The sequence below is a fragment of the Seriola lalandi genome, unplaced genomic scaffold, assembly GCF_002814215.2.
Source record: "Seriola lalandi dorsalis isolate HSWRI2012SDOR001 ecotype SW California unplaced genomic scaffold, Sedor1 jcf7180002054441, whole genome shotgun sequence".
Lineage (NCBI taxonomy): Eukaryota > Metazoa > Chordata > Actinopteri > Carangiformes > Carangidae > Seriola > Seriola lalandi.
This window is the reverse complement of record NW_019524994.1, coordinates 246,559-263,644: the sequence shown is the minus strand read 5'-3', so window position 1 is coordinate 263,644 and position 17,086 is coordinate 246,559. Positions and strand designations below refer to the sequence as shown.

General features: G+C 40.2%; 1 protein-coding gene across 1 annotated transcript in view; it reads left to right on the top strand.

Moving 5' to 3' along the window:
• piezo2b (piezo-type mechanosensitive ion channel component 2b) overlaps positions 1-17,086 on the top strand; it is a 78,273-nt gene that overhangs the window by 59,311 nt on the left and 1,876 nt on the right. Inside the window, exons 31-52 of the mRNA XM_087175280.1 lie at positions 615-718; positions 1,390-1,488; positions 2,584-2,704; positions 2,815-2,895; positions 3,430-3,596; positions 4,560-4,753; positions 6,117-6,290; positions 7,073-7,732; positions 8,476-8,734; positions 8,995-9,174; positions 10,007-10,313; positions 10,601-10,733; positions 11,447-11,594; positions 11,687-11,898; positions 12,451-12,609; positions 13,231-13,378; positions 13,923-14,111; positions 14,582-14,674; positions 15,340-15,509; positions 15,695-15,814; positions 16,163-16,242; positions 16,768-16,972. Coding sequence (XP_087031406.1) covers positions 615-718; positions 1,390-1,488; positions 2,584-2,704; positions 2,815-2,895; positions 3,430-3,596; positions 4,560-4,753; positions 6,117-6,290; positions 7,073-7,732; positions 8,476-8,734; positions 8,995-9,174; positions 10,007-10,313; positions 10,601-10,733; positions 11,447-11,594; positions 11,687-11,898; positions 12,451-12,609; positions 13,231-13,378; positions 13,923-14,111; positions 14,582-14,674; positions 15,340-15,509; positions 15,695-15,814; positions 16,163-16,242; positions 16,768-16,972 — 4,003 coding nt within the window. The remainder of the gene's footprint in view (positions 1-614; positions 719-1,389; positions 1,489-2,583; positions 2,705-2,814; positions 2,896-3,429; positions 3,597-4,559; positions 4,754-6,116; positions 6,291-7,072; positions 7,733-8,475; positions 8,735-8,994; positions 9,175-10,006; positions 10,314-10,600; positions 10,734-11,446; positions 11,595-11,686; positions 11,899-12,450; positions 12,610-13,230; positions 13,379-13,922; positions 14,112-14,581; positions 14,675-15,339; positions 15,510-15,694; positions 15,815-16,162; positions 16,243-16,767; positions 16,973-17,086) is intronic.

Below are 17,086 nucleotides of genomic sequence, written 5' to 3'. Positions count from 1 at the left end.
CATCTCTCTGAGTCAATACGGTGGTCTGCCTGTTTGGTTTGAACTCATGTCTCTTATCGTACTCCATCCCCACATGACATTTTCAAATTATTTCTCCATTTTTATCTCTTTGTCATTTGATGTTTCATCTCCATTTCCCAGCATCCTCCCTCACCTCCCACCCACTGTGGTTCTGTTCAAGGACATAAGTCAGCCTTGTCTATCCCAATGCTTCTATCACTTAACCACTGGAGTCTGGAGTCACTTGCTCTGTCAAGTAGCTTAAAGGCGACTGTACGTACTGGAATAAACAAATCTGCACTGTGGCTTGTGCTCATAGTTATATCAGTCATACTAACATTTTTGATGCGGTGTGTGTGTGTTTTCTGTTTCATCCTCTCTTGACTCTGATGTTTTTAAATGTGTGTCTATATCGTGTTACTGTAGATTCAGATAAGTGTTTAATATGTAGTGAATGAAATAGAATTCATTGTTAGGTGGTTTGATTTTCCTGCCTCTTTCTCTCAGCAGGGAACCTTCACTTTGCCTTAAATTACTGTTACTGTGAAAACACGATGAGTAACTGCATCCTCTGTTTCACTGAATGTAACAACACTTTACCCTTTGCCCCTCAGTGGTTAGAAGTGGAGACTATTACTTGTTTGAAACTGACAGTGAGGAGGAAGAGGAGGATGAGGAGAAAAAAGACGATGAGCCGCCAAAGAAGTCAGCATTTCAGGTGACTCCAGGGTGAAATGAAATTTTAATCCCACACACTGCCACAGCTGTGTAATCAGGTGATATTTTTGTTATTGATGAGGATGTGGCTCTCAGCAGAGGCAAAGTATAATGAGGTGTTTTTACTGAAGTGCAGCCACTTTGATTGAACATCTCCATTTTTTTATGACGTTATATTTCTTCAGAGAGAAATATTGAGCCTTTTACTTACATTTACTGTATCCACTGCAAGAGAAAATACTCAGATGTTTTACTTAAGTAAAAGTACCAATACAAAAATGTACAAATACTCATTTAAAAGCCTTACTAAAAGAATAGAATAGAATAAATAGAATAGAATAAAAAACTAAAAGAATAGAATGGATTGCTTGCAACATAAGCACAGTTTAGACAACATATCAGTAAGTAAGTTTGTTTTACGTTTTGATGATTCAGAACATTTTAATGTTAATTCTTGCTCCTTGAGTTTTAGAATTTGTGACTTGTGGTATTATTATTTTTACCAGGGATTTTGAGGAGTTTATGTACATTCACCTGCATGCTGTCCTGGACCACTAAATCCTCTTGTTCAGTGCCTCCTAACACAATTGCTCCAAATCTTTGATGATCTATGTTTCTAACAATATGAAATGTTTCCCACTAACCCTCTCCCACTCTGTTCCCTCTCTGTAGCGAGCTATTGGGAAGTTTGTCTCTGCTGTCCTGGCTTTGCCCAGGTCTATCATTAAGCTGCCTAAAACTATTCTGCACTATGTGGTGAAGGCAGGCAAGGTATTCACCACCAGAACTAACACAGCTTGCTTTCTGCATCATCTGCCAGCTCCAGTAACAGCTAACACCACATCCCACTGAACACTCCCGCTCATGTCTGCTGCTCTGCTTTGCTGCAAATAACCAGATTTTAAACTAATTGTTGCATATAATTGTCGCTTTTTTTTTTTTTTACTGCATATTGTTATTGTCTGAATGATTCTCTTAAAGTCGTTTGCATGAACTGGAGCTTTAATCTGAAATGTTTTGGAGATGTGTTGGTATTTCCTGTTTGTTTTTTATCCTTTTCCTGTGATCTGCTGCTCAGAGAAATTCTCAGTTAGTTCATGATCAATGAAGGAGAAATAGAAGTAGCATTTAGTGGTATGTGTTAATATGGCACTGGTGGTCCTGCATGTTTCAGAGCTTTCATAAAAAGTTATGAATTATTGGTAATATTGCTGACTATTTTCCTTGGTGTGTCTATATACTATATACGACAATTTCTTTCACAGTTCACTGTGAAAATCAACCTGCAGATGTAAAAAGCTTTATTTAGATGAGAAACTGATAATAGTGAATATTTTAACATTTGTTTTTGTTAAACTTATGTCACATTCATGAGATAATGCACATGTGATTGTTGACTGTTTTGAAAAGGCCTCCATGTTGGGGCATTCAAGGAAGCCCCAACATGTTGCGTGTGAGAGTCCTCTGCATTTACAAGCAGTCAAAATCTGGAACAGAAATAAAAGGCAATGTTGTTGTTCCTTGTACTACAACGTGTGCTCTCAGCCAACCTTCTCTTCAGTCAGGGATATTAGTATTCACAGGCACTTGAACATACTGTCAAGCCCAAAACTGAATCCCACTGATATGACTTTAAAAAAAAGTGAAACTAAATAAATGAATTATTAATTAAAGTACAGTTCACTGTGTCATGCTTGAAGCGTCTGCACATTGATTTTTATACTGAACTGATAGCTTAAAAGTGGGAAATCATTTTAAAAGGACACGGTATGTTTTGGAAAGTGGTAACAAGCATGCATGCAGGAACTTGCCTCCTCGACTTCACATCCTTTCACTAATACTAAACTGCCGCCCTCTGTTCTCCAGTTTCTTTACCATGCCTGGATCACAGACCCCAAAGCTGCACTGAGGGCTCGGGGCAAAGAGAAACGCAAATTTTGGAAGAAATACACAAAGGGAATTAGACACAGGAAAAGTAAGAAAGATGGTAAGCAAGTTCCAAGAGCCAAAAAAACTCACATTCAACAAACTGTAACATTAGTGTGGATAAATTTCATGTTCTTTTTATATTTTAGTAAAATCTCTACTGTACAACAGCAGGTCACGTGGCCATAGAGGTTGGTGAGCTGTCTGATGGGCAAGAAAAAGGAGAGGAGCGCAAGCAGTCTGGTGGTCAAGGTTGGTTTCACCTCAAGAAAATAGTTTGATGAGATCTTGAGAGAAAAGTTGATCTGTTGTTCTGTTTAGTTCCACCTTCTGAAACTTAAAACACTCTAGAAACTGGATGGGGAACATTGATGATGCGTAAAGGAAATGCATAGATTACTATTGCGTATTTGTTCTAATTGTCTTTCTTTGTCATATAGTTTCAGGATTTAAGTGAGTTTAACAACACAAGTTTTTTTTAATTTCACGGCCACATCAGCATCTTGCAGACAAACTCCTTATTTTCCTTAAATAATACCTACTAATACAAATTCTGGTGTCAGGTAAGGTACATTTTTAAAAGGTGATTTACAAACTGTCTTCCAAATCACAATAACCAAGTGCCCCATTCAGAGAAAGTTGGACTTAAAAATGTTGCCTTTCTTTTCTTTTTTGATATCCTTTGGCAGTTGATATTTTCACAGATTAATCAGGATGATAATAATCATTTTGATTGATTTCCTGAAATTGCTGTACTTTATGTGGCTGTGGTTGTCCCTCCCTCAGACAACATCATCAAACGAGTGTTCAACATCATCAAGTTCACCTGGGTGCTATCTAAGACGACAGTGGACAGCTTCACCAAGTGGATGAATGACATGTGCAGAGAGTACATCGACATCTCCACTGTGCTGCGTATAGAGCGCTGCATGCTGACGCGAGAGGTCAAAAAGGTACATGATCCTCCACGCTGACTTTTGACGTTTAGAAAAAGAGTCACTGTAACTTAGTTTTAAACATAGTTTTGATGTAATAGCTTCAGTGATCCTTTGACTTTTAATGTAGCAAAACCAGGAAGTTTTTATTTCACCCATTTCTTTGGCTTATGACCAAATACCTGCACAACTAATGACATTTCCATCAACCTCAGCTGTACTTTGATTTGTTTTTTTCATCTGACTTATGTTTTATCCTAATTAGCAAATGTTAGCATGCTAACAAGTTAAACTAAGATGGTGAACATGGTAAACATTATACCTGCAGACCATCAGCATGTTAACATGCTGACCTTACCCTTCATTAGTGGTGGAATGACTAAGATCTTTTACTTAAGTAAAAGCAGCAATACCACAATGTAGAAATACTCTGTTACAGGTTAAAGTACAAAAGTATTAGCATCAAAATGGACTACAAGTACCAAAATAAAAGTACTCGTAGAATAGCGCATTTCAAAATAATGTAAATTATGTTATTGTATTATAATTACTGTTACATTAATATGTAGACCACCTTAATGTTGGGCTAATTCTATTGACTTTATTTACATAATCTTGCAAAGTCTTATTTTAACCTATAACGATGCATCATAATTGATTTGTTGATTATATTTTATATTATTTTATATAACTTCATAAAGTTATCTAATAGATATAGTGGAGTTAAAAGTTCAATAGGTGCCTCTGAAATTTAATGGAGTAGAATTATACAGTAGCAGAAAATGAATATAGTAAATGCTTCAAAATAGTTTTTAAGTACAATACTTGAATAACTGTTCTTAGTCACTTTCCACCACTGATGTTCAGCTCAAAGCACCACTGTGTATGAGTCATGTTTTTGTTATAGTTTATAATGAATTAAACATTTCATCAAAATGAGAGGGAGAAACAGAAAGTAATGAACTCCTCTCCTCCCACCAGGGCAACGTGCCTTCCAGAGAGAGTATCCACGTCTACTACCAGAAGGCCATGAGGCTCAACATGTCCAGGCAGGCCAGTTTAGATGCGCTCAGTGATGACGACTTTGTCTCCAGCTCCAGCAGGATCAGACGGAGGCGAGGAGGCCTTGCCATGGAGAGCCAGGACTCGACAGCCTCCAGAGACAGCATATCCAGGTACACAGAGCCTGACGGTGTTAAATGAGTCCTCATCAGGAAATAGTGTTTAAAAGAATAGATTCTAGCCTCATGGCATTTTCCTCTCTGAACTTTTTGCCCTAAAAAAAAACAAAACAAACTTAAACTGCACTGAAAGCAGGCATTTGGTTTGTTTTTCGGGGTTCCAGATTAAGCAAATGTGAAAGAAGCAACGGAAACTATAATGCAAATAATGATGTATATACTGTATACACAGCAATGCATTAGTAAAGACATCAGATTCATGTTTTTTCATTGAGGAACTGTCTACAAGGAGGGATAAATCTTATTACTAATTCACTTATACACGTTCCTCGTGGATGCTTGTGTGATAAAGTTGTCTTCAGTTAAATTCACATGGCAGTGGATGTGCCATGATTCACACATTAAAGGGACAGCTCATCCAAATTACTAAAAACATATTTTTACTTTCATTTACCTCTTGTGATGTCTAGAGATGCAGTTGGATTTCCGCATACACAGCAGTCACTGATAGCAGTAAGATGTTGTTCAACACCAACATCTTGTGGTTTATCATCACACTGAGCCATTTCATCCACATTCTTTGGCTGAATCCAGATGTTCAGACTTCACCGCACATGCAGACTGGAACTTAACAAGCATATTGCTGGGAAGTCAATGAGCAGTTCAAATTCACGAGGGGCCGTAAATTTTCTTTTTTCTTTTTCTTTTTTTTATAATATTCTTTTTTTGAAGACATCTTTTATTGTTTTTGTTGCTGTAGTAAGGTTTCCTATTGCACAAACAAAATATGAATAGGCTGAATAATTTGGACTTGTTATCATTTGAAAAGCTATGGGCAAAAGTAGTTTTTTTCTGTGGTGTAAAAAATCCTCAGTTGAAGGTATAAAATTGTGTTTGGAAAATTTTAATCTCCATTCTGACCAGATCTGTTATGGCTACTATGTAAAGGACAAGTTGCCAGTATCAGTACTGGTTAAGAGCCAATATCAGTACTGTGAAGAAAAATACTTTGAAATGAGTAACAGGCTCAGGAATATCAAGCCATCTCCATGGAAACACATGAGGTCTTTGAGCTTTTCATCCCCTTGCGATCCTGCAGCCTCACACACTTGATGTGACACAGGGAAGACTTCAGTGTCCGCACATTTGGATCCAGCTTTTGCTGCATTTAATTTTCTGTATGTGTGACATGGTAAACAAGAAGCTCATTTTCTCGCTCATTTTTAATGTTAGAGTTGGTTTAACTGCCTTTATTACACAGAAGATGGGGAACATCCTGTCTGTATAACCTAACATCGATCCCATCTCATCCCTCTCACCCCCCCTCATTCCATCTGTCACTCTCACCGCCTCTCAGTGCCTTCACTGAGGCCACCACGCTGTTATCTCGCGAATCCACGCTGGACGACCTCGATCCGATGCCAGAGTGCATTCCCAAAACCAGCGAGCGTGCTAGGCCCAAACTGCGTAAGATGTACGGCCTGGACGTGTCCAATTCATCAATGGACAGCGCCAGCAGCTTCATGTCCAGGTGCCTGGCCTCTGCATCACCCATATACAAACCTGTGTCACTGACATGATTAATATCAATGCATCTCCTGACTCGTGTTTGTTTCTGTTTCTGACTTCAGCTGAATCATTGCATGACTTGTAGTTAACCGTTTTGTTTACTACATCCTGTCAACGACCCTAATAAAGTGAAAATAGTTTTATAATGTATAATCATGAGCATTTCAGGAAGCGTTGGTAAGCGTTTGGTAGCACTGAAACTCCCTCTCTTCAGCATTAATATGCAGTATATTAGTATTTAACTAATGTTTTAAAACTCATTATAATGTAGTTGCAGGCAGATTGAAGTGTTTATTCATGCGTTTGTTAACAACTATAACTCCTCCTGTGTATAAGTAGAGGCTGGTGTATAAACAGATAATGACTGACAATGTAATACTATAAAATATGTTTTCATTGGAGAAGTTATACTTGTTGACAAATACTGCTTGTTAATCTTTATATCTACGTACAATTACATTGTTATAAACAATTTATTAGTTGTTTATATCCTGCTGGTGTTTCCGTTTGATATGCCCTCATCCATGTGTAGGGTGTGGTAGTAGCAGTCAATTAAGTTCATTGTTAAAATTAAAAAACCCGTTAATAAATATGGGCGAGTACATTATAAAAATACATCCATGCACCCAGAGGGAGGCAAGTGTGCCGGTTGTTTTTTATTTATTCTGCATAAACTGGGAGACTGATTCTGTCTGTTCCATCTGAACAGGTTGACACAATCCCTGTTGTCTTTGTCCCCTGCAGTGAAGCCACCCAGTGTATCATGCTCTACTCCAGGCAGGGCACCACGGAGACCATAGAAGAAGTGGAGGATGAGCAGGATCAAGGGGAGGACATGCAGCATGTTCCCTGGGAATCACAACAGCTGGATGACAGTGAGGGGCCCGAGGGTGGTCCCTGGAATGACCCAGAATCCAGGGAGGAAGAGGAGGAGGATGGTGAGGAGCAGGAGGGGCTGGAGGGTGAGGAGGGTGAGGAAGGTGAGGAGGAGTTAGAGGTACCAAAGGACCAGGAGAGAGAAGAGGCTCCCTGGGAGTCCTTTGGCCCAGGCGAGGGCCCCTCCTGCCGGCTGGAGGAGGCCTGTACCCACTCCGTCCAGGACAAAGACTTCATCACTGAGAGTGAAGACGGAAGAGCACAGCAGGACTTCATGCAGACAGAGGGGCGAGCAGGGCTGCTCTACACCCCTGATACAGATGCTTCTAAAATATCTGACGCCGACGTGCCTCCCAGCTACAGCAAGGCGGTCAGCTTCGACCGCCTGGAAGTCAGTGATGACGAGAGTGACACGGACAGGAAGAGGCGTATGATTATGACCTCTGACAGCCACTCAGACAGCAGGTCAGACATCATGCTGCCCTCTATGACCACTGAGCTGACCGCCAGCGAACTGCTGCTCAACAAGTAAGTCCCAAAACAACTGAAGCCATCAAATTTTTGTCTCCTGATGATGTGCTGCAATTAACACGTGGTTCATCGCTAAAGTTGTACGGTGTAAGTTTGTGCTATCCACAGGTCTGAGTATTGACCTGAACACTTTTTGAGTACTTCCCAAAACGTTTCTGTATTCCCTAGTATCAAAAACCATCAAAGTTGTTTTTAAATGCTATCTTCTTACCTGATTTTAATCATAACATCTTCAACAAAAAGATATTACAATTTGACTATTACATTTTGGCAGCCTTCATATGTGGTTAAATCACAGTTGAGGATTTTGGCGTATTATACTAAATGAACAAAAAAGGGTTTCATTGTAAGACATTGTTCTCAAGGTAAGGTATGAGAAGATATTTGTTCGTATTGGTACCAAAAGCCGGTAATGTATTGGAACTGAAAGGCCTGAATGTCTCTTTGTGGTCATTTCTCTCTCTTGTAGCCATGGTGTGTCTCTTTGTAGTTGTGTAGTTTTGTGGTCATTTTGCGTGTCTATGTAGTTGTGTTGTGTCAATCTCCTGGGTCTGTTCAGTAATCCATCTGTGATTGTAGGATTTTTGGTGAAGTGACAATAGTCTCCAGTTTTATATAAATGCAAAGCGATTGAATAAGTGAATTTTTAAGTAAAGGATAGCATGATCCCATTTATTCATATTATAGAACCATATAAAATAATCAAACACCGATCAGTCCGTTTCTCTGTGTCTGTCCAGGATGTTTTATGACGACGAGCTGGAACAGTCAGATAAGTTCTACCAAAGCCAGCCTCTGATCCTCCAGCTCTGCTACGCCTTCTACAACATGCTGGTGGCCCACTCGGAGATGGTGTGCTACCTGGTCATCATCATCAACCACATGGTGTCGGCCTCCTGCGCCACCCTGGTCCTTCCCATCACCATCTTCCTCTGGGCAATGCTGTCTGTGCCCCGGCCCAGCAAACGCTACTGGATGACTGCCATTGTCTATACTGAGGTACAGTCAGAGAATTATTAAATGATGTTGTTCCAATGGTGCATTTTAGCTTCAGTTCATTTGTTGAATGTGTCACTTTGATTCTCAGACTGAGCATTAAACATGAAAACAGAAAGATAATTACATTGCAGTCTTACAGTAATATCACATTCAGTGTTATTGATATTTATACAACAATTTCTCTCAGGTTTCACTGTAAATCTTCATCTCGGTCTGTAGTCCGGAAAGCTTCACTTACACTGATGTCGTTTTCCCTCCAGGTCACCATCGTCATCAAGTACTTCTTCCAGTTTGGCTTCTTCCCGTTCAACCAGAACAAGATGGATAGGAACAAACCATATCACCCTCCCAACATCATCGGTGTGGAGAAGAAGGACGGTTATGTCCACTATGACCTGGTGCAGTTACTGGCTCTCTTCTTCCACAGATCCATTCTGAAGGTACTTGCAACCACACAAGAGTAAAGCCAGCAGCCAGTATTGTGTCATACACCTCTATTTTTCTCCAGAACTTGTTTTAAATCACAGCTTGAAATAGTCCCAAACATATACACTATTCATCCCTGTTTGAGTGACTTCTGCTACAGTGCAGTTGGGGACACACTGGTATTTTTCGCAGGTAAGAGTATATTGCCATCACACTGTTAGCTCGACATATATTTTTCACAGTATTTAATTATTTAACTGCTGATATTCAGTATCTTTGAATTTAACTATCGTCATGCATCAAAATCACAATAGTTCTGTGTCTGTATATAAAATGAAGTCGTCACAGTTAGAAAAAGCCTCTGAAACTGCGCAAGGTTGAAAAAGAAATTCACCTGAAACACCAACTAATTGAATATTATTTGATTCACTTGTATTGAATTTTATGGCATCACATAACTGCTTTTAGAATTAAATAGGAATTTGTTAAACTGAGATTTTCAACAGAAAATGTATAAAATTTGCAGAGAAAACTGCAGGTTTTGTGTCTGTGGTCTGGGAGGAGTCTTCAGCTTGTCAGCTTGTAACACTGACTGACTGATACCCAGTATTGAATAAAAGACCAGCATTGACCTGATGTAGATTTGTGTGTCCCTGCTGTACTCAGATTGAACCATTTCTCTCCATCTATTTCTGGACGTTTTCCTTCTTTCTCAGCAAATGAAAAAACAACTAATCAGAGTGCAATGTTACATCTTTACGGGACGAACACTGTGACTGTGCTTGTTTGGGACGTGCTGTGAAATTTCATCCATACAATTACACTCCCTCTCATTTTCATTTCCAGTGCCACGGTCTGTGGGACGAGGACGACCCCAAAGACAAGAAAGAGCCTTCTCGTCAGAGTGAGTCCGAGGACGAGGGAAAGGACAAGGAGGAGAGCGAGAAGGAGTCTGAACCTTCCTCCTCAGTGATCAGTGAGACCAGAGGCTCCACTCACACCTTAAAGTCCATAAACTTTGGGACCTCCATAGATTCAGGACATGTCCAGGTGCACTTCCCACAACAGCAGACCTACCAGCGTCGCAAGAGCTCCAGCGGAGGCTCGCACATTTCTCACCGATCTCTTCACTCTTCTGCACGGTCAAAGAGAGGTGAGGATGCTTTTCTATTTCCTGTTTCCTGCTGCTGAATGAGAACTGGTTCAAACATGAGAAACATGAAAGCCAACAATTAACACTCTGTCCCTAAAATAAAGCTCTTCCAGCAATAATATAATAATCACAACAGCAATGATAAACAGAAGGAATTATCTGGACTCGTGTCACGCAAAAACATTTCTTGTGCTCTCTCTCCTCGACCCCTGGATGAGGTCTCTGTCTGGGGCTGTACCAGTGACTCACGGTTCATTTACAGCTTGAAATGTAAATTGTTTCCACAGGAAGTACCGCCTCCCACAACAGCAGCCGCAAGGATGGCAGCGAGGCCAGCGTTCACCAGAAGACCCGCAAACAGATGATTATGGAGAAGCTGAGAGAGCAGCTCTACAAAGGAAAAGCTTTCATCATAAAGCGGTACGATCAAGCACAGTTGGGTTTTTTTTCTTTTTTCACAGATGCTAAACACTTTGAAATGTGGTTGTACAAGAAAGTGTGTAACTTTATGAGGCCACTGATGAGAAGTGTGCTCAGCAAGTATTCTGGATGAATAATGGAGGATGCGCTATGGAAAATGACATCAGGGATACACCAGCTGAAACCTTTCAAAGGTCTAAATTTAGACCCTTAATTACAGCATTCCCGTCCGGCCAGTCAGTGTAATTTTTGTAAGTGCTACCACGGATGATTCAAAAATGTTTTTGCTCTAAATTTAATCACAGTGGAACCACTGGTTTGTGAGATATTATGTCTGAAACAGTAACTGAAACGCACCAAAATTATGCTTGATTCCGTCATGAATAACATGCACATGACACACAAATATCCAGATATCCACAAAACAAAAAAGAAAAGAGGAAACCAAAACAAAAAACATTGATTTAGTCCAACATTGGACCTGGTCATGCAAACGCAAAAAAAGAGAACAAACTATAAATCACATGTAACACAAACAAGGTGTTATACATAAAACTGAAGATTTTTGACTCAAGATAAAAACACTAAAAGTTAAAAAGATTTATTTCCATTGTGTGTCTTGGGGTTGATAACAATACAACACTGACCTGGACCACTATCACCTGTTTCCTCAATCATAACAACACAAACTCCTTCCTTGTTGTTCCTTGTAGGTTCATGGAGCTCTACCTTCCCATGAGGCAGTTCTTCTACAACCTGATCCATCCAGAGTACAGTGCTGTCACAGACGTCTACGTGCTGATGTTCCTCGCTGACACTGTCGACTTCATCATCATTGTGTTTGGATTCTGGGCGTTTGGTGTAGGTTTATTTACATTTAGATGGAGTTGAATTTTTCTTTCTGATCAACAAAATCTAATGGAACCATCCTGTGCACCGTTTTCCCCCTGTAGAAACACTCAGCGGCAGACATCACCTCGTCTCTGTCGGAGGATCAGGTGCCGGGACCCTTCTTGGTCATGGTCTTGATCCAGTTTGGGACCATGGTGGTGGACCGGGCCCTCTACCTCAGAAAGTCTGTTATGGGAAAGGTTATCTTCCAGGTCATCCTGGTCTTTGGCATCCACTTCTGGATGTTCTTCATCCTGCCTGGAGTCACAAAGAAGTAAGAACCTAATCTGACCTCAAATTAAATATCATCAGCTTTTAATTTGAAGTCATTTAGTCACTTGATTAATTACTGAGGAGCCATGATGGCACAGAATCTGTGTCTCACAGCAGCCTGAGAAACTTGCTCAAAATATGCTTTAAATAATTGCAGATTTTCTGTAGAGCTGCAACAATTATCTTAATATTATTATATAAATCAATTAGTCAATCATCAGAAAAATAATAGGCATCAATTTTGATAATTAAGTTATTGTCTAATTCATTTATGAGGCAAAATTGCTTTAGATACAACCCTAATTTTCTCATTTTTAAATGTAATAATTCCTCTCAGACAGTTCTTTGGAAAAAGCCTCCATCAATACCTATTGTGACAGGAGTTTGTCTGGTTAAGTTACTTTGTTTCTAACAAAAGCAGCAAAGTTAAGACGTGGTGAGTTTTTTTGTGATGTCTATAAATTCCATTTGTGGTTTAAAAAAAAAAAAATTGAAAACCTCATTCTTTATTCATCTTTACACAGTTTGTGTCTGTTTTGTCTCCTCCTCGCAGGCGTTTCAGTGAGAACACAGTCGCTCAGATGTGGTATTTTGTCAAGTGCATTTACTTCGGGCTGTCGGCCTATCAGATCCGCTGTGGTTATCCTACTCGCGTTCTGGGAAACTTCCTCACCAAGAGCTACAATTATGTCAACCTCTTCCTGTTTCAAGGGTGAGTGATGCTGGGAAAGTATCATTTCTTCCAGCTGGGCAAACAGGTCGAGGCCCCGGTCATGTCAGGTCGTGTCAGACAGCTGCTGCAAAAACATGACACCTGGACTTGACATGTGTAACCAAATACTTGTGAAAGGGGACATCAATATTTCTAATTGTTAGTGTTTGTCTTTTGCGTATGTTTGTATTCAGCTCTTTAATGTCATATCTAGGGCTGAAATGATCTGATTTGGGTTTTGGTCTGTGTCTGACAAAACAAGCAAATTATAGTCTTCAGTCCTGCGCACTTGTGATGGCCATTTTTCACAATTTTACACAACTTACTAGCTTTTTCCAGAAGTTTCATCAGAATCTCAGCGGGTGACAAGTACAGTAGTCGTCATCCACTGAGACAGACTGTAAGATGCTGTTGAAAGCGCCAGAAAAAATCTAGCACGTCAACCCTGACTAAAGATTTTCGTTCCAAAATGAACCTTCACACTAATTGTAAAGCAACTGCCAGAAAGGTGTAGGCAGAAGCCACAACCTGTGACACAAGCATGACTTTGTGATTTAAATTTAATTACGTTTCAGTCACTTATTTTTACCATGATAACTAAAACAGCTCTATTGTTTCCAGTTTCCGCCTCGTGCCGTTTCTGACGGAGCTGCGAGCCGTGATGGACTGGGTTTGGACTGACACCTCTCTGTCTCTGTCCAGCTGGATCTGTGTGGAGGACATCTACGCTCACATCTTCATCCTCAAATGCTGGAGAGAGTCTGAGAAGGTGTTTTTCATGGAGGCATTATTCTGGTGTGAAAAGAATTACCTTCAGAGCCAAAGCCCGTCATGTTGGAATCCAGGCTTGAATATTTATTTTTGTTGAAGTAGATCTTTTTTTTCTATGACTCCTTCAGGCTCGTGTTTGCTGCTTTGTGACTTTTGAAGAATAAATTCTGATCTGCATTGGCTGGGTGATGGCTGAAAGCAAAAGAAATATTGGCTCTAAAATTAAATAGCAAAGATATGTTGTGTCCGTGGTGCCCACTAAAAATGTATTTATTCTCTGCCTCTCTATAGTAAGTAATACACTCCTCGATCTTTACCAGTTCTACCTCCAGGTACCTGCTGTATTAAAGTTTTTGTTCCAATGAACTGCCTAATTCTAATGGATTTCAAAAGTAGTCCTGGCATTAAAACTCATACAGCCGTGGCCTTCAGTATGAGGGCTGCTGGAGTAAAGCTGGCACAAAGTTTCAGGAGCACTGCCTGTTGACAAACTGCACTGTACCGTAAAAACAACAACTCTCCTTTATCTAATCCCTCTGCAGAGGTACCCCCAGCCACGAGGCCAAAAGAAGAAGAAGGTGGTGAAGTACGGGATGGGAGGGATGATTGTGATGCTGCTGATCTGTATCGTCTGGTTCCCGTTGCTCTTTATGTCCCTTGTAAAATCTGTAGCTGGAGTCGTCAACCCGCCACTGGATGTCTCGCTCAAGATCACCCTGGCCGGCTTTCAGGTGTGGACGCTGTTTCTTTTATCAGATCATTTATAGCAAAACAAGCTTGCCAAGTGCTTTACTGAGAAACAGAAAAGGCCAAGAAGAAGTAACAAGAGACCAAAGAGATGGTCTGCCCAAAGCCAAAGCCAGAGCCTTTTAATGTGACAAGAAATCCTGCCTCTGCTTTCTCCTTTTGAGAAGGGTTCAAGAAGATTTTGATCAAGTAAATAAATCTGTGACTCATTCCACGGCAAGAGCCCAGGGTTTTATTTGAAAGTCTTGAAGTAGAACTTTTTGTTCAGTGTTTCAGGTACTGTTGGCATGTGGTGGGAGAGAGAAACCAGATGAATGTGATATAGTTTCTAGGTTGAGTATCGTGGTTGCTGGGTTCTTTGACCGTTTCACAGATTCAGTGCAGTTACAAAGATACTTGACAAGATTCTGCTCTTTTTTTTTATCTCCCTTTTTTTCATTTCCTCTTCTCACAGCCCATCTTCACCATGAGCGCTCAGCAGAAACAACTGCAGAATGTGACGCCAGCTGAATTTGAAAAGTTCACCAGGAAATATTTAAATAACGATGTAAGTTGAACTCAAGAATTGCCTTACATGCGATTTATGTGCAATGTGTCAGTGTGTTTAAACTGTTTTTATAATTCAGTGTTGAGAAAAAGAGGAGTGGGAGATTACCTTGTACATAGATTTACATTGATGGCTCTTTCTCTAACTATGACTGAACTTGAAGGTAATTCCTTACTTGTCATGTTTCCCAGAAAATGGAGATTGTGTAGATATGTCCTAAATTTTTTAAACCTAATTTTAAACCCCCTTTATAAACACATATTAAAAGTGGCTATGTGTACAATTGAAACGTTTCTGACTCAAATTCTGGTGTAAAACAAGTCAAACAGTCTATAGCCATGCTAGTGGCTCTGAGGCTGAAATTTTGACCAGATGAAAATTCAGAGGATCACCAAAGGTATTAAAATTCATCCTGAGGGAGTCGTGAACCGCTCTACCAAATGTCATGGCAATCCATCGAATAAAGACAACGACAAGAAGTCATCAAATTCAATGAAGTTAATTCGGTCCCAAATTTTGTGCCCATTCATCAAGTGGATGTGGAGATGTTTCTCAGGGTAGGTGAAAACTTTGCAGTGCAATAGTCAGGGGATCACCAAACTCAGTAGGATTCAAACTCTGGAGACTATGGATATCTGTAGAAAGTGTTTTTGTGTTGGGGTTAGGAAGCCTTGCAGTGGCTGGAGGGCTACATGCCAGAGGACCTGATCATCGCTGAGCTGAAAGGCAGCTCCAACTCTCTGTGGACCATCAGTCCACCCAGCAGAAACAGCCTGATAGACATGTTGAACTCCACTGAGGACTTCCCCATCACTGTGTCCTGGTCTGTGCAAAGGTACGCAGTGACAACATATTCATTCATATTATCCATTCACCGTGTGTACCAGTTGCTAACTATGTGACAGTTAGTATCAGTTTGTATCATTTAAAATAACCAGTTAATATTAGAAATGAAAATGTAGCACACTCACAGACAGCTGCTGTAAGGTCAGCATCTTCTTCCTCTTGTTGTGATCTCAGGAACCTCAGTCTTGGTGCCAAGGCTGAAATGGCGTCTGGAAAACGAGTGAAGCCCCTCGACTCAGAAACGAAGAAGGCCCTCATCAGGCTCCTGAACGAGCCGGAAAAAGAGTCACAAGTGTGAGTACATCAGCTGCGTCTTTGGACTTCTCCGCTGTGCTGTGGAATCAGGAGCTCAGGTCTCATATCAGTCAGTCAGACATGAGAAGATTTTTAACAGACACATAAATTATAGTTTGTAGACAAATTATCATACAAAGAATTATAGGATTAAGTGGACTCTCTTCACTGTTAAACAGGACATCAATTACTATGAGAACTACACAGCGCCACAGTATTGGACCCTGAATCTGTCTTTTCACAAATATAGCAACTGTTCATCTTTTTTGCAGTTGTGTTCCAACACATTGAGAAATGAAGTGAGACAAACTGTGTTCTGCTGCAGTAACAGCCTCTTCTCCTCTGCAGGACGCTGAGAAATATCTTCCCTCGTTATATTCGAGCCCCCAGTGACTCAGACGCCAATCCTGTCGAGCAGCTGAATAAAGGTGAACATCGCCATCTGTATCGCTGCATAGACTGGACTGACTGTGACCTTTGCAGAGTTTTTACTTGATTTCGTGACGGCAAAGTAAAATTTAGGAGCCTCTATTTTAAATGGAAATTCCACTTTTCAGTAAATTGACACGTTGTTTTAAAGTTCTTGCACATAAATATAAAGCATTGACTCATCTTTGTACATTTATTTAAAGCCACCATGTTTAGAGTTTTAACATTACTGACGATGCTGCTCAAGTGGCACCATCAAACAAGAAAGAACGCCATCACTAACACAAACCTGTGCCGTCAGAATAATCTGAAAGATTTTAATTTTACAGTAAAATTTTACTCATATTTGCAAAGTTTCAAATAACTGCCTTTGAAGCACAGCTTTTCCCCCAAAATGGATACATAATATTAGGTAATAAGGTAGAAGCCTTTATTGTCTTTTCCCTCTCATCCTCTGAAATATGCTTTATTATTTTTTATTCGGATTAGAATCACTAGCATCATGTCGTTCTTTACCATTGTAGATGAGGAGATGTTGGACATAGACGTGACGTTGAAGCAAGCTAATAACCTGTCGGATCAGAACCAGGAATGGTGGATCGTCAACCAGACGAAGCCCGGCCCGATAGAAAAGAGGAGTCAACAATACATGTATGATGCAGGTCTGGAGGTCTACATATTCAGCGACCAAGTCAGCCCGCCCAGTCTGGGCTTCCTGGCTGGATATGGGTAGGTAGTGATTGATGTTAAAAACACTGTGGATTTAAAAAAATAAATAAAAAAGATGTGTCCTATCTTGATGACATTCAAATTTCAAATTTCAAATTTCCACTCCACAGTCGA